The sequence below is a fragment of the Sparus aurata genome, chromosome 12, assembly GCF_900880675.1.
Source record: "Sparus aurata chromosome 12, fSpaAur1.1, whole genome shotgun sequence".
NCBI classification, from domain to species: domain Eukaryota; kingdom Metazoa; phylum Chordata; class Actinopteri; order Spariformes; family Sparidae; genus Sparus; species Sparus aurata.
Window position 1 is genome coordinate 5,885,276 of NC_044198.1, and position 24,266 is coordinate 5,909,541.

The following is a 24,266-nucleotide window of genomic DNA, read 5'->3' on the forward strand; positions in this document are numbered from 1 at the left end:
TAACAGTAAATTTAGTGAGACAGGTGCCTTTCAGGGGTGCTAAATTATTTACATATGCATTAATGTAAATCTCCACACACACATACTTTGCTCTGAAATGTGTTGTAAGTTACAGTACATGTATTAAAATCATATAAAAGCAGCTGAGAGTATACTCACACATTTCTCTGTGCACTAGCCAAACAAGCACAGCTGCTTACCAGCTCCAGCAAGGTAGTTAAGCTAGCTTTAACAACTGTGTAGCTCGTTTATAGCTGGCTTTAAAACGTGATTTTAACCCAAAAGCTTGAACTGACGCGGGCGTATTATTCATCTTTTACATTCGTTTGGTCTTACTTGAACCGGCAAAATGATAAAGCCAAACTGTGTGAACCTGGAAACTTTCATGGAGAAGTTCTCTCAACTGGAACAGGTAAGTTACTGTCAGCTAACTAGCACGACACACAGACGCTAACGCTAATTCTGGACATCTGCCGTTTCTGTTATCTTGACAGTTTTTTTTTCTGTTATTGCTAAGCCAGGTTAAAAGTATGAAAACGAATTGAAGACACAACCCTCCAATGCAAATAGATAATTACAGGGGCTCAAGGAAAGTGCTGACCTTAGTCATAAGTTTACCAAGTTTTCAAAGAAGTTAATTAGCTAACGTTATGTGGTTAGCTATGTGACAAGTCTGTAATTAACGTTAACATGCTAGTAACTTGATTACATCTGCATTTTTCCTCTATAATGTATGGTAGAGTATTTGAGTTAATTGAACAACTTCCCTCTAATCTATGTTATAGATAGATAGATAGATAGATAGATAGATAGAATAGTTTATCTCTAAAGGAAAAACTCTGAATATACACTGAACTCTGATCAACAGGAGATCACAGAGGTTCATGGCAAGAACAGCATGTTGGATGTCGCGCTGGAGGATGCCAATAGACTCCTGAAATTCTATACGACCAAGGAGAAATGTCTAGTTGAAGGTGAGTTTCTGTCCTCTCCTGTGGGCCTGTGAGTTTTTATTTATCTTTATTTTTTCGCTGCAGTGTTTGTGTGCGTACATGTAGAGTCCCTGTGGTGCTTGTTTTGGTGTTTGTCTCCCCCTGCTGGTGATTTGGTCCAACGACAGTCTTGTCCTGGTTTTCCCCTAACCCAGTTTTCAGCTCAGGGAAAAGATTTCCTGAAACTAAGGACTGGCATAGAACTTCTAAAACACTGTGCTTAATGTCAGAGCGGTGAATATGAGTTGAATTTAGAATTTGCACAAACGTGTTACACTACTTACACTACACTACTGCAGTATGGGTGAGTTTGCGTGTCAGCAACACATCAGATCCATTTAAGCAGTGGTATAAACTGCATGTCCCCTAATTGAGTTGTTAGGGTACATATTGTGTGTATGGCACAACATGAAAAGCCGCTAATCCTATTGTTCTACCTGTTGCAGAGAAGGACAGCCTTCTTGATACCGTGAACAGTCTACAGCAGACTCTGCAGGAGCAGTGCAACCTGAGAGGTAAATGTGTGTGTATGTGTGTGTGTGTCACGATGAAAGATCATTCCTGGATATTTTAAAGCTCAAGGATAAGGGAATGAAAAATACACAGGGCCAACCCAAAGCACTTTTGCTGCACCAGTTTACCACGAATACCACCAGTCAACAATAAATACTCCCAGTTCTGTGTGTAATAGTGTTGCTTTGAGGTTAAATGTATTAAATTCTGTTTGACATCTATTTAGTATCATGCTTATTAGTATTTGGGATCCATAATCATTAATAGCCCCAAAGCACCACTGTTAGTAAAATTACAGATTTGTAAGGATTATATCATGAACCTGTTCCATGTTGTAGTGGAGAATAAGAATATGAAGAAGGACATGGCCCACCTGAAACAGCAGCGCGAGAGCGCGGCAGAGGTAAGACCTGACACTGACAGAGTTACAGTTTTTCTCGATTGTTTACACACATTTTCTGAAAGCATGCCTCATGCTCTCAGAACTCTACACACAAATCAAAAATCACACACACAATGGGCAAAACCCCTCAATTCTCCTGCAAAATGAAACTTTACATTCAAAACAATGTTATTCCTTCTCAAAATGCTATTTTTCAAATGACAAACACAAACCATCATATGAATAGACATTTATAAGAACCAGTTGAACACTGATGAGCTCAGTGTAAAACACTATGATGAATGGAAAACACTTCTTCTCCATTCATCATAACGACTTGGGCCTTTTTTTGTTCAGTGTTACTCTTACTCTACAGTCAGTACATACATTAGTGTGTTGCAAAATATTTGAGAATATTGTTTTTATACTCAGAACACACAAATACACAGTAACAAATATATTGTATTCCCCCCCCCCAAAAAAAAATGTAAACAGCGTACATCCCAACCAACACAAAGTTCCACAAACAGTGGTCTACATACAAAACAGAGGAATTTACTGTATACAGTTACTGTAAGAAACAAACTACTATGCTGCATCCTCTCCTCTGTTTCGGTCTGGCCACAGCACCTCATCCACCTCACAAGCACTGTTTTCCCTGGCCAAGCAGCAGGGGAAATATCAACTTAGCATGGCGAATCCAGCCATGAAAAGCATCAACTGCTATATCTCCACATGCTTCTTCCATAGCTTGGAGAAGGGGTATATGCGTTTGTGGATTTCGGTCATAAACTTTCCATCTCCAAGCAGAAAAAAAATTCAATAGGATTGAGGAATGGAGAATATGGAGGGAGATAAACAACTAAGAAGCGTGGGTGGGCAGTGAACCAGTTACGAACCAGAGCAGCCCGGTGGAAACTTGCGTTGTCCCAAATGACAACATACCTGAGCTGCTCTGGGCCGTCTATCTGATCTGGTGGAATGAGTGTGTTGTGTAGGGTGTCCAGGAATGTGATCAGATGGGCAGTGTTGTAGGGGCCGTGGTGGGTAATCGCTGCACACATTGTGATGTTCCCTCCGCGCTGGGCAGGAACTTCAACAACAGCACGCTGGCCGATGACATTCCTTCCCCCCCCCCTTCGTCTCTTCGCGAGGTTGAATCCAGCCTCATCAATGAAGATGCACTGGTGCTCCGCTGCAGCCACCTCTAGCTCAAGGACTCTCTGAAACACACACACACGACAATATCAGAAATAGACATGGAGTGGTCACGATTGTGAAGCACAATCATTATGATTACAGTACTGAAATATGTATATTTTATACAGTGTTGAGAGTATGGATCAATTGTGGGATTGTATAGGACTCACTTGCACATAGTTATATCGCAATTCTTTGACTCTTCCTGAATTGCGTTCAAATGGCACCCTGTAGACCAGCTTCATCCTCAGATTATTTCTCTGCAAGACACGGTCCAGTGTTGATAAGCTTACCTTATCAATATTTTGAAATATCTCATTGTTTTCTATTATTTTTCTTTGCGTTTGCCGTAATGTTATGACGTTATTTTCTAGGACCATGTTCAGGATTTCAGTTTCCTGTTCGGGAGACAGAAGACGTTCCCGACCACCTTGTGTTGGTAATCTTTCAGCTCTGCAATACAAATAGTAAAATACTGTGTAGGAATACAAAGTAGGGATACATCTCCCAAATACTTGAAACATACTTCATTTTTACAGTCAACAGAACAATCCACAGGCAATACTGTACTACTGTACTCATTGAGTACTGTATTGATATGCAGTACTGCAATTTTCTAGTGAGAGTAGATTTCTTACCTATTGTCATTTTGGAAAGTCCAGATGATGGATGCTACAGTGTACCTGCTCACATTTGGCTGTACTCTTTGCCCAGCCTCCCTCATTGTTAGACCATGGTCAACCAAAGTGGCTCGGATCTCATCAGAGATTACGGTCCTTGGCCTTTCCCCTACCTCGTCCTCGTCCTTTTACTCTCACTCCTCTGGCTCTGGCTCTGCCTCTGTTTCTAGTGTTGGCATCCATTGCTCCAAAACAGAAGAGCTCACCTGTTGGCGTTTTATGCTAAAGCTCTGATTGCTAATTGTAAAAATGTGTGACAGGTGTTTGCCCATGTGATGCGTCAGTGTGCATAGTAGGGCAATTAACTTTAGAATTTCGAATGACAGTGTGTTCTTTGTGAAAACAAGAGATTTTCTTCATGAAAATTGTGCCAAATGCAGAGAATTGTGTGTAAGTGTTTTGAAAAAAGTGTGTTTTAGAACTGCAATTTGAGTGTAAAGCAGGAATTGTGCTCGTAGTTTAGCAGGATTGGTTCAGGGGGTTGCTGCATGAGTTACATATTGTGGTCATTGTGTCTCAAGTACCAGTTTTTGTGTGTAAACAATCGAGAAAAACTGAAAGCATCACATAAACTGAATGTGAACCAGCAAGTTTAATCAAAAAGTGAACGTTTCCCTTTTCTGTATGTGGCCTGTGGATGAGGTAATGTTTTACTTTATCTTGGCATTATTGTTGGTAATGTTCACAGACATTTATTCATCTCTTGTAGCCTGTACCCAAGGGTGTCATTTCTACAGGGGACAGTCACAGTTTCTATTTAGTTTACTTATTCTCTCTGCAAAGACTCTTCTGTTACAGACTTGACACCAAAATCAAGGTGAGTGAATGTTCGTGGTCACTATCAATTATGCCAGAGGTGTGGGGACTCCAAACAGTTTGAGGGGACACTCAGTTATTACCTTGATTATCAAAATGATCATAAGGAAAACAGCCCAAAGATTTGTGATTTGTGTAAATTAATGATTCGGAGTCACAGGGATGTAAGGGAATGTTACTATTTTTTCCACTTTCCCAGCCATTAACTAATAAGTCCCTTTAGACAGACCATTATTTATGCATTTGGTAGCTTCTGAAGCTATGTCAATCAGCAACATTAGCTTGTCTTGGCTCAATTGTATCCAGGTATCCAGTAAAATGAGTGTAACTGAGTGTGGTAACTGAGGAGGATTGGGAAGTGTCTAAAGGGATGCCCACTTTCAGACCCCTAGATTTTTACACAAATATAAAGCTTTGAGAGCTCTGCAGTCACTACTGAGGACAAACAGTCCATCCAGAATGACAGCGTGTCATTTTTTATTGTATTGATATTTTTAATTAAAATATTTGGTACAACTGATCGTCAGTCAGATCTAGAGCAGCAAAGGACTGAGTTCCTCAGACAGGAATTTATTTTTGGTGACAAAATTATTTGATTGAATTTGTGGTTAGAGATGTTGCATTGTTGATGTAGCATTCTCTAAGTATCAGTTTCTAATGTGCAAGGTTACTATAAATGTATGTAATGGAACAGCAGTGACATGTGGGTCTGTTGTGTCTGGTTGTGAAGCATTTTTCAGGGTTTTTCAGGACTGTAACTTTAGCTCAAGTCAGTGTTGACTGTGCTCTCTTCAGTCTTTGCTGATAGATTTGAAGCTCTTTTGTGCCTTTCAAAAACATCAGAACTAGGTACAGGGTTCGTACGGGTGCTTGAAATCCTTGAAAGTACTTGAATTTCATTGTTGTGTTTTCAAGGTCTGAAAAGTGCTTGGATTTTAGTTTAAGTGATTGAAAGTGCTTGACATTATAACTGTGTCTTTCACAAAATTGGGATCAGACTGGATAATTAATTTCTGAAGTTTTTGCTATTATGAAACATAATTTTAGATGTTTACAGCATAATATAGTGTACATAATTGTGATAAAAAGTGAAGAAAAATAATGAGTTTATATATTCCTGTAGATACGTATTTTACCCCAGCAATAAGGTGCTGGAAAATCTTAAAAATAACCCTTAAAAGTGCTTGAAAAGTGCTTGAATTTGACCTTGAAAAATGTGTACGAACCCTGTAGGTAGCCATTCCAAATGTTGCCAAATAGTCATTTTTAACCCAACATCAGTCAGTGATGTGTTTTTTTTTCCCCTGTCGTCAGGACAGAGAGGCTGAGGTTCAGCAGCTGGTCAGTGAAATGAGAGCGGAAAGAGAGCGACACAAGAGGGAGCTAGAGACTGTGAGGCAGCGGTGCAGGAGGGAGGCGGAGGACGCCCAAAGACGGGCTGTCAGTCAGTGTAAGAGCTCACAGAATGCTTCATACACGGAGATGTGTAAGATGTTCCAGGGAGTAATAACACTATACATGCACAAAATAACCCCAACGTCTTAATGCAAGACATAAACAGTGCATCAGATATATCCCCAAATTAATGTTTAGCACTTGTGGTTGCAATGTAGTAAAAAGTGTAGTGTGTTTACTACTACACTGTTTTTTGTTATGACATCATCAAAACGACATTGTGGGATTTCTTAACAAGAAAAAATGAAAGGTTTGTCTTGACATCAGCCCACAGCCTCAGAGCAGAGCATAAATAAAACAAAAACCAGAGCACATCGAAACAAGCGTATTAAAGATTGCTCTGCGTTTGTCCTGCGCCTGTTGATGGTGTACTCCCCAACAGTGGAGGCTAAAGCAGCTGAAGCAAAGAAGCTGCTGGAGAAAAAGGATGCGGATGTGGAGGAGATGAAGAAGAGGCTGAAGGAGCAGGAGAGGGAGAGGCAGAGCGAGCTCCTCAAGTTACAGATGGAGGTAAATAAAAATCTACACTGGGGAAAAACTGGTGAACCATGTATTGTAATACATAAAAAAGCTGTTGTATAATAATCTGGTTCACATAGGAATAGACTATAAAAGATTATTGGTTAATTCATGTTTATATGCTGATGAGAAATATCTTAAAGGACCTGTCCATCATCAACAATATGAATGCAGTGTATTGATGGCTGTGGTTAAAATGGTTAATGGAATAAAAAAAAACAACTGAAATGTAATCCGACAATAGAGCTTCAAAAATTAGTCGATCAAGAGAAGTTTAATTGCCAACTATTTTGTTAATTGATTAAATGTTTCAGTTATTATTTTAAGCAAAAATATCAAAGGATTTGTTGCTTTTCTTTGTTGGTTATGACAGCAAATGTCAAAAAGTCTTTGTGTTTTGGACTGTTGGTTGGATAAAAGAGGCAATTAGAAAATGTGTCAGATTAAACAATTCTGACAATTGTAGTTAGCTGCAATGCTAATAGACAGCATGACACAGTTCACATCAGTTTGAAGTATTTTCAGGAAAGCTAATTAAGATAGGCAGAAGTTTTTTTTCAGGTAAGTATAGTCCTGCTGTGCTCTCAGCCTCTCTCTGAGCTTTTTGGTGTTTTGCTCTGTATGTTTTTGCAGTTTGGTGCGAAGTTAGCCAGAGTTCAGAGCACAGCTCAGCAGAGCCAACAGCAGCAGCAGCAACACGGCTCCAACCTTCTTCCACAGAGTGTCTTCAAGAGGGTGAGCGGCCCACACTGTACCCTCTTTTTACATTATAGAGGCTAACTAACAAGTTTTGTTACAGTTTTGGATAGTGATCAGTTTGTATCTCTGTCTTGGTAAGCAGGAAAATGTCTCACATGTTTGATCCTGCAACGTGCACGGCTAAGTGTTCAGTGTGTATGTCCCGGGTCTGCAAATCTCAAAAGACCTGTGCAAAGTACAAGAGGTTTGACCTGAACGCCTCATCTTGTTAGTCCCACCTTCTTAGTAACATCAGCCTACATCCCACCTCCCAGAATGCCTAGTCAGCTTTGTAATGTGCCTGAGAGACAAAAGTCTCACAGAAAGTAGCCTGCATGGGAATGCAGACTTCATTTGTCTGAACATGGGCTTTAGCTAGCTTACAAGGTACGCAACAAAAATATGTATGTGTGTGTGTGTGTGTGTGTGTGTGTGTGTGTGTGTGTGGAGTGTGTGCACAAAACTTGCTTGAAACTCCAGTTTATTGTTATTTCCTTCCAGTTGTTCTTGCAGCGCAGTCACCAAAATCAAATAATGGCATTGTATGTTTCCAAAAATTATATCAAATTTGTACATTTCATACATAGCATATAAACAATCTATATGAACATATCCCTGGAAAACATACTTTGCCAACATTTATTCTCCTGGTTGGGTTGTCAGTACTACAAGTTGATACATAAACATCATACACACACATATACAGTTTGCCCTGCTTCTAATGTTCACCTGGCATTCAGTCTGAACACAAATCAGTTCTGTTGAAGGTTGTTTGCAAAATATTGTCAACAGCTGCATTTTTCGTCATTTTATGGGTTGAAAATAATCATTAAGTGCTAGCTCTAAAAGGAAAAGATAGCAGTCGCTACCTAGAAAGCACACCACACATGATTACTTTATTACTAGGTGTTGCACTCACAAGAAGCACTGAATATGAGATTAGAATTGAGTGGGTGGTGTTGTAATAGGACGTCACCTTCAGCTGAGCTGTTCGGGGAAGCGCTGCACCACTTGTTTATATCGCCTCTTTCTAGTGTTTGTGTGTGAGGATTATCTGTGCGTGTGTCCTCAGAAGCTGCAGTTCTTCCAGGAGGAGAAGAACAAGGAGATTGGGGCTCTGCGTCAGAGAATCGAAGAGCTGGAAGCGAGCCAGCGTGTCTGCAGCCTCAGCGACGGCCGTCTGAAGAAGAGAAAGATATAATTTGCTTAGAGGCTGACGAGCTGTTGATCTGTCGGCTCTGCAGGTGCACAAAGTCACAGGAGGGGCAGGAGTGACGGAAATGTTTTTAAACTTCCAGATTTGTCTTTCAGGTTGATTTCAAAGCATTTCTTTTAACTAATGCTTCTGTGTTGTGCACCGTCATACTTAGTTAGGTCTGAAGTTTCACCACCCAGTGTGCAGAGATCACATTTAAACATAGGCGTATTCCTGTCTAAGGCTTTAATCTAATCAGACGCCTGCCTGGGAGGGAGGGAGGAAGGGAAGGAAGGAGACAGGGAGGGAGGGAGGGAGGGAGGGGGAGGTGTAGATGCACTTCAGAGTGAATCAGATTTATTCCATTCAAAGAAAAAATAAATGATTTAACTTATCTCTTCTTTTTTCCTTGGAGTCGAACTAGTTCATTTGACTTCAACATGTAGTCTTTAATTGTGGAAAAGGAAAAGCTGTTGAACTCCAATTCTTGTTTTCCAATGCTGCTGTTTTGAAAGAGCAAATGCTTGCAAAGATCTGCTTTTCGCATTAGTCCAAACACCTTTAAGCCTACCTGAATAATGAATGAAGAATCTTTTTCTTTATATGGATCAACTTTGATTTTTACCAGCGGAGTAGGGCTGGAGCCCAGTTGATACTAGACTTCGTAGATCTACCAATACATCTGTGATAAACTAAAAGTTGTTCGCGCAACCACTGTCCCTCCACTGCTCCTCACAGGGACAAATCACCTGAATGAACATGCGCTGCCAGGTGAAGTGTGACCTCATGCTTTGTAATCTCTTTATCTCTGCTGCTCAGCCAGCGTCTAAAGGGGACAGGGAGCTAATCTCAATGGGAACATTGGGTAATGCCATTGCATAATGTTTCATCCTCACAAAAGCCAGGAGATCACTGAGATCCAACCTTAGCTGCAAACATATCACTGACACAAGGAACACTCTGCTAAACCTGCAAACCAAAGCACTCTGGTTGTACACACTGCAGATACCGGCAAATGTGCACATTTGTCGTCTCCTACGTCGCGTTGCCCTCATTTTTGTCGCCCTGAGCTGATGTGAGTGATTTGAGGAGATTGGGACAGACCTAAATTCAAACAGGATTACGGTTCATGACACCACCTTAATCCTCCGTCCCTCAGTGAGGAGTAGAGGGTGAATGCAGGGAGAGGTGAGCTGCGAGGGGTGGGGCCAGAGAAGCACGTACAGTGTGTACACCGGTCTGACGGCTCAAACACATGTGTGCCCCTTACCCTCCTCTGTCTTCGTCCATCGGTGTACAGTATTCTGTCAGAGAGCACAGAGAAGCAGGCGATGACTCACTAGGACAGGACTCTCTGCAGTGACGCAAACTGTGCCAGACTTTGAGTTTTCCTGGATGTTGCTGTGCCAGAAGAATAACTTCTTTTGTTCTGCCGCTTGCAATGGATCACACCACTTTGTTTTGATGCAGAGCAGCAAATAAGAAACTTGGTAAGAAAACAGGAATCTTGTTTTTTCTGTCTTTGCAGCTAAATGTTTCTAGTAAAACAAACGTAATACGAGTACACAGTGTTGCATAAGACAGCTAAGAATTTGTATTTGTATTTGTTGGAGCGTAGAGAAGATTACTAAGTGGAGAGGTGATGTTTAGGGGAGATATGAAAAGGGAAAATCACGTACATAAGGTTTTAAGTAATTAATAGGGAAACATGGATGCACCAGTAAATGCAGTGTGTGTTTCAAATGACTGCTTCCTCATTAAGATCTGATGCTGCCATTGATTTACTAATGCATCTGGTCTCACAAGTTGACCCTTTCTGTATACAATGAGTATTTACTGATGTTTGGTATCTTTTTTTACAAAATAATGATTACGGCTTTTTGAACATCCTATCAGCATTTTCAGGGGGTAAAAAGTACTACTGTATGTCCAAACCATGAGCTGGCAAAGACCCTAATGCCATATTGTCTTTTTAAAGATGACCTTGTCTCCAGCCTGCTGCAAACATGCCTGGAAGCCATTACCAGGTGCCGAGCTCCAAGTTCCACCACAGCACCTACAGTCTGACGGACAGCTCCGAAAACGGCCCAGAAGACGAGGAAGCCGACGGCTCGCCGCGCCTCACCCCGCTGCAGAAGCTCACCACCAGCATGTGCAAGGACGAGAATACAATCAAGGAGCTGATCATAGGCCGCAGGGTGGGCTTCTACAAGGTCCGCGGGGAGATTGGCTGCGGGACCTTCTCCAGGGTCAAACTGGCTTTTCATGCACTGACTAAAGGTAGGCGGACATTCCAAACAACACAACAATATCCAGGAAGGGGATGAGCTGTGATGTCGGCAAACAACATAGGAAAAAAAGAAATGGATGACCTGCACACCTTTGTTTGTAGAGTTCAGCATAAGCCTAAAACTGAGACCTGAACCCAGAGCAGACCCAACTCTACTGAATCCAACAGATATTGTCACTTTTGAGAGCAGAGGTTAGACCAAAAGGTATAATGCTCACTTTATTTCATTCATCTTCATGCAACACACCGGCAACACGCTCTCAGTCTCAGAGAGCGGGCTACTCACACGGGAATTCCATGTGTTCTCGACATGACATGCACAGATGCAGATGATTTGCAGATACATTTCTTTATAAGTTACATTCATTCCCAAGCTTTATGCACCTAAACAGACTTTGTTGGGTTTCAGGTCAGATAGCAGAACTCCAGCACATAGTATGGCTTCATCCACTGTTTTCATATTTTTGTCAATGCTTCATCTCTGAAATGTCAAAGGTAATCACACCATAACCAACCAGTATGATCATTACCGATGCCAATCATCACTATAGTGAAAGAGCCTATTATAAGTTTCCATAGTCCAAAGGTGATGTTTTTAATTTGTTGATTTGTCTGACCAAACAATCTGAATCAACAGTTGATACAAAACAAAGGAAATTCTTATATTAGAGAAGCTGGAAACACCATCCCGATTGCCAAAATACATGTTGGCAATGTACATGCTGCAAACCACGGAAAAGTTTTAACTTTATGTTTCTTCATGTTGAATTTTTTTTATCTGGAGACAGTGCTGTTCCTATAGCCTGGTTATGTCCAGGTACAGGAAACACTTTGGGTCAGGAAAAGATCTTGATTCTAACAATAATATCCAGTTGTTTATCACATGCAAATTTTGAAACTGCTTTGCACAGTGGCCCCATCCCCTTCTTAGTATGTAATATGTTCTAAATCTAAAAAAAAAACTCTATCTAAATGTGATGATACCTCCTCCTGTTGAACTGTTAGATATAATATGAAATGAAAATGTCCGTGGTTTGCAGAAACGTACGATGCCAATTATCACTGTCCTTCAACAAATTTTGTAGTCTGTCCAACAATCCACTTTACAATGATATGAAACTTAAAGTTAAATATAAACGGAATACATTTCAGACATGATCACTAAATTATTTTTTTGTCCACTGACTCATAACTTCAGTTTAAGTTAGTTGTTGTTGTATATTTTTTAGCTCCTGGCATTGGTCAAAAGTCCATAATAGTTGATATTTGCCTTGTTGCCTTGTGTAATGGTTCCCTGTCCTTTCCTTTGTCCCTCCCATAGACAAAGTCGCCCTGAAGATCCTGGATAAGACACGGTTGGACTCTCAGGCCCAGCGTCTGCTCTCCAGGGAGATCAGCAGCATGGAGGTGCTCCGGCACCCCAACGTGGTGTGTCTGTACGAGGTGGTGGAGATGCCGAGCCGCCTCTACCTGGTGCTGGAGTACGCGGGAGGAGGAGACCTCCACAACAGGATCTGCAACGAGGGAAAACTGTCTGACAACGCCAGCAAGATCACCTTCGCTCAGATCCTCTCTGCCATCAAATATATGGTGAGTGACATAGAAACAGTTCTGAGCTCCAGCTTTTGGTTTCTTTTTTCACATCACAGTTTTTTTTGCCTGATAGTTCGACTTAAAACCGCCACCAAAAAAATTAATGTGTGGGAAACACTGTAGTCAGAAAAATTGACAACATACAAAGTGATTACATAGTATGATGACAGTAGAAATACAACAATTAGTAAATCAATTGATTAGTTGATCGAAAGAAAATTACAACTACTCCCATTTTTTGGGTCATTTTTCAAACAAAAATGTCAAATATTAGCAGTTCCAGCTTCTTAAATGTTGACAGTAGATGAAGAGTCTTTGGGTTTTATGCTGTTGGTTGGACTAAAGAAACAATTTGAAGACGTCCCTTTGGGCTCTGGGAAATTGTGATGACCATGTATTACCTTTAGAGCCTTCCAGACAAGAGTGAAGCATCAGCGATGTATGTATGATGGTGTAAAATAAAACACCCAGGTTGTCACCGCAGAAAAGTCTTTATCTCAGGTTTGTTTGATATTTACAAATGTGTAACCAGCTTCTATATTTGATGTGCAGCACAGCATCAACGTCATCCACCGGGACCTGAAGGCGGAGAACGTCCTGTTCACCAGCTGCGGCTGCGTCAAGGTGGCCGACTTTGGATTCAGCACGCAGATTCCAAACCGCAACGACGCCCTGGACACCTTCTGTGGCTCTCCACCCTACGCCGCCCCAGAGCTCTTCAAGGACGAGTGCTACCAGGGGCCCCCAGTGGACGTGTGGGCCATGGGGGTCCTGCTCTTCTTCATGGTGACCGGCACCATGCCGTTCCGCGCCGAGACCATGGGGAAGCTGCGGCGCTGCATCATCGACGCCGCCTACACGGTCCCTCCGTGGGTGCCCGGGCCCTGCCAGAGGCTCATCAAGGGCATCTTGAAGACGTCCCCCGCGGACCGTTACGCCGTCGACCAGATGCTGGGCTGCGATTGGCTCTTACCTGTGGAGTTTCCCTGGTCGTTGGTGCCCTCCGAACCGACGAGCTCTTTGCAGAGCCTGATCGACTCGGAGCCCTGGGGCCTGGAGGAGGAAGAGGAGGAGGTCAGGAGCTCGCTGGAGGAGCTCGGCATCACCGAGGAGCACCTCAGGAACAATCAGCTCAAAGACAGCCGCAGCCCCATCACCGGGGTTTATCGAATCCTGCTGCACCAAGCCCAGAAGAGGAGGGGCTGCGACAGTCCCCCAGTGGTACGAGGGATGGTGAGGGACCCCAAGAGGGAGGGGCTCCGGGCCTACAGGGGCCTCAGACACACCTCCAAACTGTGTGTGCTTTCATAAACAGACTGAAAGAGACGCTTCAGCAGCTTTTATACACACTCCTTCTTTTATACAAACACAAATCTAGTAGCTGTAGTGATTTTTTATAATACATTTTACATCGTTCACTGAAAAGTGTTTTGTAGTTTTTAATGAAAAATACATTTAAGCTTTTGATACGTATGTTTTACTCCTTCCAGTGCAACTTTTTGGTATAGCCTAAGGTATATGTAAAAGTGCCTGATGAAAAAAAAGAAAAGTCAAAGTTGTAAAAGCATCTTTATACATTCAGCTAAAGAGTGATTTGCCTTTCTCAAATGATTTGCTTTGTAAGGATTTTTAGAGGCCTGAAGACGTAAAAGTATTTATGTATATAAGCAGTGTTCTAAAGAAGAAAAGCAAAAATGAGAGAAATGTCTGAAAAAATATAACGTTATGTTGTGTAACTTTTGTTCCCTGAGTCAGAGAGCTATTTAAAAAATAGACTGCAGTGACAAAAAAAAAAACTGCACTGGTATAAAGTGGATTTCCATCAGCTGACCCAATAGAAGTTCCATGCAAAATATATCCGTGCACCTGATTTTTGCTTTTCAGTCCTTCTGTGTGCACAGTGGAGGTTTAGCAGACGGCATTGTAAGTCTCTTAAAGAGAAATCTCACAGACACTTAAACCAATTCTGTATGTTGAAAGGATTCTTATTGTTCATGGAAAACTAAATAAAAGTGTTGAAAAAAGAACTGATGCGTCACGCAGATTTCATTGTTGAGGCGCAGAGCAGGTGGCTGCTGCTGCTGCTGCTGCTGCTGCACCCAAACAGAGCTGATCTCGCGTCTTTGTGGTCTGTTTACCAAAGTTTCACTAAGTGCGTGCGAGTAAATAATAGTCCCGACGGCAGCTGGCAGGACACCAGATGATACTCGGGACCCCTCTCCGAGTCCACAACCGGCCCAAACCGGCCAGACCCAGCCCGGCTGCCCCCTCTGGCACTGAAAACTCAGTAACCCCCGGCTCCTCCCAGCCCTGCCCTGCCCGACCCCCACCTTCAGGAAGCGGCAGATGGCGCAGCTTGGCTGCGGAGACATCTGCAGGACCAGACAATAGGCGCTCTGTGCGGACCGCTGGAGCTGACAGGCCCAGAGCTCCGCTATTGTGCGCTGCGCCATACACATGCAGATGAGTTGTGCTGGAGGAGGGACCCACTCTTTTTTGTGTTGTTTTTTTTTTTTTTTTTTTTACTACAGGGCAACATGGAGCAGATGACAGGCCTTAGCGCCTTCCATGCAAATCTGCTGAGTTTTAAACTTTTGTAATCACCCTCCTCCCACTGACCCCGCACCTCCTCCTGCACCCAAACACACTCGACACACACGACTCAAAACATTAACCCCGCTGTACGAGAGAAAGTGAAAACGTCACAACAAAAAATATCATGTTTGTGTTTTTTTATTAATCATTTTCCACTTGATTCCAACAATTTCTAACGTGAAACTCATCATGGTATAAATTAATTTTGTTTTTTCCAACAGTGTTCCATGAGGATCACAACATCATCACATCTCAAGTCAGATATTTTCTTTTTTAACAGTTGTTTTTTTTTCAGTATATAATGAAACGTTTATAAGAAAATCTTACAAATTCTCATCTTTTCTTTAACATTAACTTCATTCCGTCGTTTTCTAAAGTAAAATCTTTAGAGAACAGACTTCTTCTTTTTTTCTTCTTTTTTTTTTATATTTAAGAATATTTTTGTCATCATTAAATTTCTAAAGTGAAACCTTTAGAGAATTAAGACAATTCTGGAAAGTGGGAAACATTCGCGCTGACTGCAACTGTTGTCGTGTTGCTCAGCGAAGAGGACGTCTATAAAAAGTCCCTTTTTAAGAACGCCTCTTTCTCAGCACCGCTTCTTCTCCTGCTGCGCGTGCTTCAAGGTGCGACATTTGCTCTGTGGAACCACAGGACGCAGAATTCGCTTCTCCTTCCTCTCCAAACCTCATCCGCACAAAGAATGAGGGTCGATGTGTCGCTCTTGTGGCATACCTGACCTCATTCACATAAAGAATGAGAGTCATCTTGGCATGGACGGGACAAGAGGCGACGGTTCGCGGGGGGCCCCCTCGGGCCGGCGCCGCGCTGCCTGGACGGGAATCCTCCTCAGGAGTATCCAGGGATGAGAAGAAACAGGGTCATCCTGTTCATAAGGATGAGTATTTCCAAATAAGATGCTTTACAGCAACTGAGCAAAGAGAGGAGCCGAGTCCCAGATCAACGCCCGGGCAGGCTGATCTCAGGAACCCAGTCGTTCAGACGGCGGCTCTCCTCACAGAACAGGTGCAGCTTCTCCAGAGCAGGGTCCTCCCAGGAACCTTCAGCTGGGTTCTGTTCACACAGGAAGAGGGAGGAGACGTTAGTCACATGTTTCTGTCCAAAAAGCACCACACAAAGACTTCTGAGATGATAATATAATCTGCTTAGCGGAGCTCTACATACCGTGATGAGGACGCAGTGGGCGTCTTCGAGCTGGCCCGCCTTGTCGCCAACAATCTCAGCCAGACGCTGCATGTCGCTCACTCTGACGATGCTGATGTCGTTGTCGAAGCAGAAGGACTGGATGAGGGTGAAGTGGATCTGCAGAGCGATGTCACACTCAAACTCCTCATCCACGGCCAGGACGCAGAAAGACACGCTGTCCGGGTCACTGTGGAGACAAAGACGAAGAAAATATGAGATTCCATCCAAATTGAAACATCCAAAGTACAACACATGATTGATCTTAATGCAGAGAGCTGCAGCTCTTGAGCTGAGAGTTTCATACTTACAGGTTCATCACTTTAGCGCACTCGTAGACGCCCACGGTGAGGGAGTCGTTGTCTTTGGCAGACTCCAGGACCTCCTCCAGGGCTGCGCCGGTGCACTGAGCACGCTCGGCGGGCTTCTGGATCAGAACTTCCTCGAAAGTCATGATGAAGATGATGTGGATATTCCGCAAAAGGGAGAGCAGTGGAGAGTTTGCACGGAGAGTAAATCCGAAAGGGAGCAGAGTGCCTTCGAACCCGCAGCCTCCTCCTCTTATACTCTGCAGCTCGTGCGGCGCATTGAAAGCGCTGCGCCCTGATTGGCTCTCGCTGAATGGTGTATTGGTATGATAATGCCATTGTCACACTCCGGCTCGTGGCAGATTGATGGGGGTCATCGAGCCACGCACGCCCCCCCCTCTTCCTCCCCCCGAGCGCTGCAGCCTGGCCTCAAACTAAAAATAGCTTCATTAAAAAAAGAAAGTTTGATCGCTGTGCAGAAGTTCGGTGCAGATTAGAGACAACACAGCAGGGGAGTGTGGCTGCAGAGATGCACGCCGAATGCATTGCACTTTTCCATGCATGTGTAAGAACTCGTGCACGGCAGCTCAGGTTGTCCCTTTTTGAAAACGCAAAAACTAGTTTCAGCTCAGATTTGTCCGCATCAGCCACGTTTCAAACTGTTTCGTGCATTTAATGTATTTGTTGTGATTCTGTTTCAGCAACAACACAGAGAAAGTGTGAGGCGCCCCCTCCCCCATCTCTCCTCGAGCAGCAAGAGAGAAAGGGCAGGTGGATGATGCCATCTGTGGACTAGGGGCTGGCCATAAAACGGCCCCATTGTGCGCGCAGAAGCCCTCTATTATCACAGGGCCCCATACAAATGCAAATGACCAGCGCGTGCCAGAACGCTGTGCGTGCTGCGCAATCTGCACCGCCGGCCCATGCGGACCACGTGGCCATCAGCTGTCCAGAAAATCCCCACTCGGTTTTTATTTATTTACTCTGGGGAGTTCAAGGGCCACGCGAACTGAACTCTGCAGGAACACTTGTGAAGTTTTTATTGCACTTTTGTTTGTTGTTTGGTTCGTGGATTCATCAAATGTCTCCAGCTGTTCTTGTAAACTGATTTCTGACAACTTTTTGTTGATTTCCGTTCAGTTTTAAGCACAACTAAACCTTTAGGCACGGCTCTTTCTCGTCATTTCCACTGACTGAACTGTTTCTCTCCGGCAGTCCGGGCTTATTTGATTTTATTCGGTATTTTCTGTGCATGCGTTCACTAAATGATTTCAATCAAACTTGTTTCTGGCAGGATTCTATTCATTTCCGAACACTTTTACGCACGACGAAACTTTTACGCACAACTTTATTTAAACTGATTTACTAAACTTACAGCTTCTCCCCTGCAGATCGTGCTTGTATGGTTATTTTAGATCGGTTTGTATAGGCTCATTTTAAAATAAACTGGTTTACTGACAGCCTTTCTGTTTTTTTTTCTGATCTCTTGTACGCACGAAGAAACTTTTACGCACGGCTCTATTTCATCTGCGCCACTAATAGAACGGGTTCTTTCCGACAGCTCGTGCTTATTTGGTTATTTTTCATCTGCATAATAATTCAAAACATCAGGTCAGGCCTGCTGCCACTGCTGCGTAAATAGAGGAGAGGGGGCTCGAGAGGAGAGGCGTTGCAGGAGACACAGGTTGGCGGTGATTGATTCAGCGCTATTGTTCTGCGGACGGCAGAGCGGCAGATGGAGAACTGTCGCTATGAGGGAGCCCCCCCTCCCTCTCCACTCTCCTAAACCCAGGTCAACCCCGACCCCAGGGCGCGCCGCTCCATTGTCTACAAGTCTCCACATTCGCCAGCCTGTTGTCTGAGTTTTGATTAAATTTGAATCCCAAAGAGGACAGCTTATGGTCTAAACTTTCACCATGAAAAGTGTTATCTCCAAAAGTTGACCAGACATGTAAAGGAAGATAAAATCAGTGTTGGCTTGAGCTGTAAACACCTGCAAGAATGCAGAAAGTGTGATTTGTTAAACACCAAAAACAAAAGCAACCAAACTCTTATCTGCGCGTTACCGCAGCGACACGATCGTTTTGTTTATTTCTGCATCGCTTTCAGTGCTGCAAACGTATCGGCTCATCAGCCGGCAGAGAGGTTTACATTTGGGCCATAGCTCGATTTGGATCCAGCTGATAGAGACTCAAACACACTGAGCTATTTTAGGAAAGGATCAGCTTGCATGGCCACAGGGCAGGCGCGTGCAAATCGATACCGACCCATTGTTGGTGAAGCACATCTGCCAGACGGAGGCCTCCCCGGCAGCGCGCGACAGGTGTTGGTGGTCAAAGCTCTTTTCTGGTGACCTGCGGCGAAGCAGTAAAGACCCTAAACCTCTTTGTGCAGCTGGAGAGAGTCTAAAGCTGCAAGATAAGAAGATATGGCCGAGAAATATTTGACGTCCGGTGCGCAAATATGACTTTTGGTTTGTCGGGACACTAGGCTAATAGTTTAGTAGATCTAGAAAGAGCACAACAATTACTGATTCTGATTCATCAACAATGTGTCTCTGAGATATAAAACAAACAAAGCTTCAACAAACTTACACCTGATTTCACCCAAATCCGGATTTTGTTGAAATAATCATATTTGCGGCCGAGTGAAAAACAGGCCATTACGCACAGCAGGTGCTGCCTGACTTCCTTTGTCCGGCCCTCTCTGCACCTTCCCCCCGGGGGACAGATGGTATCTCTCGGTTGCTATGGAGCGTGATGCGGACAGAGAGATAGAGCATGCAGGCATCTCCAGATGCCACGCGCCTCGACTGAGGCCTGGCTTTACTCATGCAAAGCAGCGGCGCGTGCCACTGCCTGATCTACAAGAAAAGTTCATGCAGTGAAATTGGTCATGAGTTGTAAAAGTCCGTCTGACATCCGATGCGATTAATATGGACGAAAGAGTTGTCACACTTTGAATGGTACCAAACTGCATCGTACAAGTGTGTTTTTATCAATACACTGCCTCCTCATAACTTTTCAGACACAAATACAGCGTTTGTTTCTCCAGTGACACTCATAATTACCATCATGATTATCTGGTAAAGTAATAGTTAATTATACCAAACGATGACTGCTTAATAAACCATTTGTAAACAATTGTGAACTACAATACGCATCACTCCAACATCACAATAAACAACTGCTTGATAAATGGATTTCTAAGCATGTCATTGTTTGTTAACAGTGAAATAACTTTCATTCACTGTTATTCTACCGTTTATTAATGGTGGTGATCATAAAGTGTTAGGGTTTTTGCATCTTTAAGCGAACCATGACAACCATGTAAACACTGTACTTTACGTATTTGCTGCCCATTTTCAAATGCATGCTGTCCTGTTTTATATTTTGAATTTATTTTGCCCGGCAGCCTATAGTCCACATTACAGCACAAGAGGACTCGGAGTTACACTTTTAAAGAAAATCCCAGAAAACAGGCCAAGAATGTAAGAAAGTTAAAACAGACTTGAGGTTTGACAAAGAATCAGTCAACTTTCGACTTAAAGTGACCCTTAACCTTTGACAGACTTTACCTTTAGATGAGGGACCCTGAGGACAGCCAGTACTACACTGACTTTTGACATGAATGTACTGTAACTGAAATGAAACCATCAGGGAGTGTCGTGTTCGGTTATTTTTTTGTTTGCTTATTTTTTTTCCAGACTAAAGGTCAGATGTGAGATGTGTTCCACCATCAGCCCAGTCAGTGGTTGGCTTCCAGTTATAACTGCACACCATACAAATAAGTCAGTCTTGAAACCACTGTAGTGGCAGAACTGACATGTCATAGGAAGTTTTATGTGTAATTCTGCACTTGTACTGCTGCTCTCTGTGATATATTGTTGATATTGCATACTAAGTTGGTAGCACTGACATGTCATTTGACAGTTGAAACCATATTTTTATCCTCTGTTTTTACTGCTTGAAGTTAAAATGCAAAAGTTTATCCACAAGTTAAAGGTGCAGCATGTAAAAATTGGAGTCCATACTCAAAATTAATAGAGGAGCATTGCAGCATATCACCAAAATACCAGCTAACTGCTGCTTACTGTAGCTACTGTTAGCTCAGTTAGCTCAGTTAGCTGTGCAGCTAGCAGTCAGGTTTTAGGGGTTAACCACCAGTGTTTTGTTTTTATTTCCACCGCTAGTGTAGCATAAACTGAGAGGGTCGTCTGCATAACTCTGCACCACAATACATACACGTCATAATGTCGTATCAACATTCCGTTTTTAGTTTTTAGTTCATTTTTGAATGTATTTAGTTACAACTCTTACATATTGCACCTTTAATACATCATTTCTCCACTATTGGCCCTATCCTTGAAGAGCACCAGTTTCTTTTTACTCCCATATTACTTCAGTTTTGCCCCTCGCCTTATTATTCTGTATAGTGCTGAAACTTGCTCTGTGTTCAGTCTCAGCAAGTCGGTATTCATTTTTGCTAGTGTGACGTTAAAGGTGCATAGTAAGTCGACCCTGAGTGCGAGGTCGACATTGCGTGACCTCATAACAGTCATTTAAAATCAGACCAAAATGAATGCAGACTCCATGCTTCCTGTTAAGTCTGCTAATGGATTTTCACTTTGTATAGAAATGAATGGGAGCCAGTGGCTGGCTGGACAACTCAGGAAATAGTTTTTTGACTTTGAAAGCATTACTTTATAACTGTGCGACCGTGCAATTTCAATGCGATTTCGACAGAAATGAATGCAGACCTGATGCTCTGATGGCTCACGATACTCAAGCATAAGTCTGCTTAATAATTTTGCTGCACAGAAATGAGTGGAAGTCAATGGCTGAGTGGAGTGGAAGGGAAAGCACCTTGAATCTTAAAATCTGGAACAACAGAGAGGGCTGCCTGTAATGTTAAAAAAATAACATTAGAAAATCTGCAACAGCGTGGTTTGTCAAATGTTAGCTGATGATGTAGGGCGCTGTGTATGTGATAGGGTTGTCTCAATTAATCTGTTGATCATTTCCTCTGTCAACCAATTAGTTGTTTGGTTTATGAATGCTGAATACATATTGATTAGTGTTTCCCAAAGCCTCTGTCACAGAGGAGGAAAGAAAAGAGAAAATACAAAAATACATTTAAGAAGCTGGAATCAGAGAAGCTGGACTTTATTTCTCTGAGATATCAAACTGATTAATCTTTGATCAAAATAGTCTGCGATTTATTTATACATGAGCATGAAAGACCCCATGTGTGATCCTCGTTTGAATGGGGGTTATTGGTCACTTGTAACTCTTCCAGAACTTTGAGGACTTTGACGACGGCAGCCTGCTCTCTCTGTGGCTTCATTATAAAGAATCATTTAAAGGTCAGAGAGTTTCTACATCTGAGCCTTTCATCCAAAGCTTCCCCCGACTTTCTAAGACTTTTTTCTATAGGCACGCGTCCCCGAGGGTGGGGCTGGGGCTGCAGGCCTGTTGTTAGCCATTGTGCCCCCAGCAGCCAATCAAAGAGTGAGCGTGTGCCGGGTCCTCAGTATAAAATGCTGGCCGATTGTAGGAGGCAGCACAAACACTCTACTCTGGACTTTGTGATCACATCAGCTGAACTGTAACTACAGTGTCACCATGCAGTCTCCTGGAAAAGCTCTGAAAGAAGCTCTGGTCTGCGCTCAGAACGAGGAGCGACTCACTGTTGGAGTCTACGAGAGCGCTAAAATCATGACTGAGTAAGTAGACTAAACACGACTTGAACGCAACTTTGGCATCTTCTCTGAAAATCCAACATGACTGACTTTGAGCAGCAGCAGCAGCTAACAAGACTTTTCTTTGTCTCCACAGTGACCCGGACAGCGTGTCTTTCTGCGTCCTGGCCGTGGATGAGGAGTTTGAGTGTGACATCGCTCTGCAGATCCACTTCACCCTCATCCAGTCCTTCTGCTTCGACAACGACATCAGCATCGTCAGAGTGAGCGACATGCAGCGTCTGGCTGAGATTGTTGGCGACAAGGCGGGCCAGCTCGAAGACGCCCACTGCGTCCTCATCACGGTATGTAGAGCTCCGCTAAGCAGATTATATTATCATCTCACAAGTCTTTGTGTGGTGCTTTTTGGACAGAAACATGTGACTAACGTCTCCTCCCTCTTCCTGTGTGAACAGAACCCAGCTGAAGGTTCCTGGGAGGACCCTGCTCTGGAGAAGCTGCACCTGTTCTGTGAGGAGAGCCGCCGTCTGAACGACTGGGTTCCTGAGATCAGCCTGCCCGGGCGTTGATCTGGGACTCGGCTCCTCTCTTTGCTCAGTTGCTGTAAAGCATCTTATCTGGAAATACTCATCCTTATGAACAGGATGACCCTGTTTCTTCTCATCCCTGGATACTCCTGAGGAGGATTCCCGTCCAGGCAGCGCGGCGCCGGCCCGAGGGGCCCCCCGCGAACCGTCGCCTCTTGTCCCGTCCATGCCAAGATGACTCTCATTCTTTATGTGAATGAGGTCAGGTATGCCACAAGAGCGACACATCGACCCTCATTCTTTGTGCGGATGAGGTTTGGAGAGGAAGGAGAAGCGAATTCTGCGTCCTGTGGTTCCACAGAGCAAATGTCGCACCTTGAAGCACGCGCAGCAGGAGAAGAAGCGGTGCTGAGAAAGAGGCGTTCTTAAAAAGGGACTTTTTATAGACGTCCTCTTCGCTGAGCAACACGACAACAGTTGCAGTCAGCGCGAATGTTTCCCACTTTCCAGAATTGTCTTAATTCTCTAAAGGTTTCACTTTAGAAATTTAATGATGACAAAAATATTCTTTAAAAAAAAAAAAATATCGGAAAAAAAATGCCGTCTAAAGGTTTCACTTTAGATGTCTGACACTGAAAGAAAAACTACAACATATATTAAAATGAAAAGAACAAACGTGTGAATCTGATCTTGATTCTTCTAAAATGAAAAGAAAAAATACTCAAACTGAAAATGTACTTCCTGAGGGTTTCACTTCAGCTTCTTATTATGTCGAATGATATAACCTGTTCTCTTCATATCTGATTGTTTTGTAAGATGAAAGCATAGAAATAAAAATATTTGAATTGAATATTACTCTCTGACTTTCTTCTGACTTTATCACCCAAGGTTAAAATGTCTAAAGCACAAATTTAGTCCCACTCGGACCTTCTCTTTGGCAAACCTGCCACAGTTTGGTTTGCCTTTTTGACTTTCTGAGTTCTTTTTGGGGGGTTTCTATATAGATTTCCTGCAGTTTTAGTCTTCATGTCCTGTCTTTATACATCCCCCAGTATGTACACATCAGTTTTGACCTGGCCTTTGAAGGCGATACATAGAATAGAGCAGTGTGTGACATCTGTAACACCTGTAATTGAGAGGAAATACTACAGATTGTCACCAGTAAACGTGCTGATTATGATGAGAGTCATGTGGCTGGATGGTGACCGGGGTGAGGGTGGCTTTGATTGATAAATGTCTCCTCTCTCTTGCTCAATATGGCATTTTATTATTGGGACAGATGTCATCTCAAGGCAACACAACAGATGACTGACAGTTTTGTCCTGAACCGAGTCATCAACTTGAACCCTTCTTAGAGCTGATTGGATTAACTGACCACACACTGGGGCGGTCGCCGGCCTTTCCTTCGAAACACTCCACTAAAATCAAGCTCCAAATAAATTCAGGATGAATATTATGCAGCGCAGTTGCGTCATCGAGCTCGCTTTTACATTTAGAGCGCTAAACTTTCAAGTTTAAAGGGAAAGGTTTGACGTAAGAAAAGATTTGCACGCTTTCTC

General features: G+C 43.1%; 4 protein-coding genes and 1 long non-coding RNA gene across 5 annotated transcripts; 3 read left to right on the forward strand and 2 right to left on the reverse strand.

The window, feature by feature from the left end:
- The first annotated feature begins 163 nt into the window (after positions 1 to 163).
- Positions 164 to 8,767, forward strand: ccdc152 (coiled-coil domain containing 152). Its single transcript, XM_030436241.1, has 8 exons — positions 164 to 412; positions 869 to 974; positions 1,439 to 1,507; positions 1,844 to 1,908; positions 5,898 to 6,033; positions 6,421 to 6,548; positions 7,191 to 7,292; positions 8,368 to 8,767. The coding sequence occupies exons 1-8, from the start codon at positions 350 to 352 to the stop codon at positions 8,494 to 8,496; spliced, it is 798 nt and encodes a 265-aa protein (XP_030292101.1). The 5' UTR covers positions 164 to 349; the 3' UTR covers positions 8,497 to 8,767.
- Positions 8,768 to 8,829: 62 nt separating this feature from the next.
- nim1kb (NIM1 serine/threonine protein kinase) lies at positions 8,830 to 14,400 on the forward strand. Its single transcript, XM_030434795.1, has 4 exons — positions 8,830 to 9,980; positions 10,469 to 10,770; positions 12,102 to 12,370; positions 12,926 to 14,400. The coding sequence occupies exons 2-4, from the start codon at positions 10,497 to 10,499 to the stop codon at positions 13,682 to 13,684; spliced, it is 1,302 nt and encodes a 433-aa protein (XP_030290655.1). The 5' UTR covers positions 8,830 to 9,980; positions 10,469 to 10,496; the 3' UTR covers positions 13,685 to 14,400.
- LOC115592237 (uncharacterized) lies at positions 10,974 to 12,931 on the reverse strand. The gene is made up of 2 exons (XR_003986089.1): positions 12,775 to 12,931; positions 10,974 to 12,294 (listed from the first exon to the last, which is right to left on the reverse strand). It is a non-coding gene; the product is annotated as an uncharacterized LOC115592237 (long non-coding RNA).
- A 690-nt stretch (positions 14,401 to 15,090) lies between the features above and the next one.
- On the reverse strand, positions 15,091 to 16,729 carry LOC115592313 (growth arrest and DNA damage-inducible protein GADD45 gamma-like). Its single transcript, XM_030434919.1, has 3 exons — positions 16,483 to 16,729; positions 16,154 to 16,361; positions 15,091 to 16,042 (listed from the first exon to the last, which is right to left on the reverse strand). The coding sequence occupies exons 1-3, from the start codon at positions 16,623 to 16,625 to the stop codon at positions 15,929 to 15,931; spliced, it is 465 nt and encodes a 154-aa protein (XP_030290779.1). The 5' UTR covers positions 16,626 to 16,729; the 3' UTR covers positions 15,091 to 15,928.
- A 5,307-nt stretch (positions 16,730 to 22,036) lies between these two features.
- Positions 22,037 to 23,316, forward strand: LOC115592330 (growth arrest and DNA damage-inducible protein GADD45 gamma-like). Its single transcript, XM_030434938.1, has 3 exons — positions 22,037 to 22,204; positions 22,317 to 22,524; positions 22,636 to 23,316. The coding sequence occupies exons 1-3, from the start codon at positions 22,104 to 22,106 to the stop codon at positions 22,747 to 22,749; spliced, it is 423 nt and encodes a 140-aa protein (XP_030290798.1). The 5' UTR covers positions 22,037 to 22,103; the 3' UTR covers positions 22,750 to 23,316.
- Positions 23,317 to 24,266: the final 950 nt, after the last annotated feature.

Coding starts and splice junctions, on each gene's coding strand:
- ccdc152 (XM_030436241.1), top strand. CDS start 350: ATGATAAAGCCAAACTGTGTGAACCTGGAAACTTTCATGGAGAAGTTC. Junction 1,909..5,897: donor AGCGCGAGAGCGCGGCAGAG/GTAAGACCTGAC, acceptor CCCTGTCGTCAG/GACAGAGAGGCTGAGGTTCA. Junction 6,034..6,420: donor AAGACGGGCTGTCAGTCAGT/GTAAGAGCTCAC, acceptor ACTCCCCAACAG/TGGAGGCTAAAGCAGCTGAA.
- nim1kb (XM_030434795.1), top strand. CDS start 10,497: ATGCCTGGAAGCCATTACCAGGTGCCGAGCTCCAAGTTCCACCACAGC. Junction 10,771..12,101: donor TTTTCATGCACTGACTAAAG/GTAGGCGGACAT, acceptor TCCCTCCCATAG/ACAAAGTCGCCCTGAAGATC. Junction 12,371..12,925: donor TCTCTGCCATCAAATATATG/GTGAGTGACATA, acceptor TTTGATGTGCAG/CACAGCATCAACGTCATCCA.
- LOC115592313 (XM_030434919.1), bottom strand. CDS start 16,625: ATGACTTTCGAGGAAGTTCTGATCCAGAAGCCCGCCGAGCGTGCTCAG. Junction 16,362..16,482: donor TGCGCTAAAGTGATGAACCT/GTAAGTATGAAA, acceptor TTGTCTCCACAG/TGACCCGGACAGCGTGTCTT. Junction 16,043..16,153: donor CCCACTGCGTCCTCATCACG/GTATGTAGAGCT, acceptor CTGTGTGAACAG/AACCCAGCTGAAGGTTCCTG.
- LOC115592330 (XM_030434938.1), top strand. CDS start 22,104: ATGCAGTCTCCTGGAAAAGCTCTGAAAGAAGCTCTGGTCTGCGCTCAG. Junction 22,205..22,316: donor AGCGCTAAAATCATGACTGA/GTAAGTAGACTA, acceptor TTGTCTCCACAG/TGACCCGGACAGCGTGTCTT. Junction 22,525..22,635: donor CCCACTGCGTCCTCATCACG/GTATGTAGAGCT, acceptor CTGTGTGAACAG/AACCCAGCTGAAGGTTCCTG.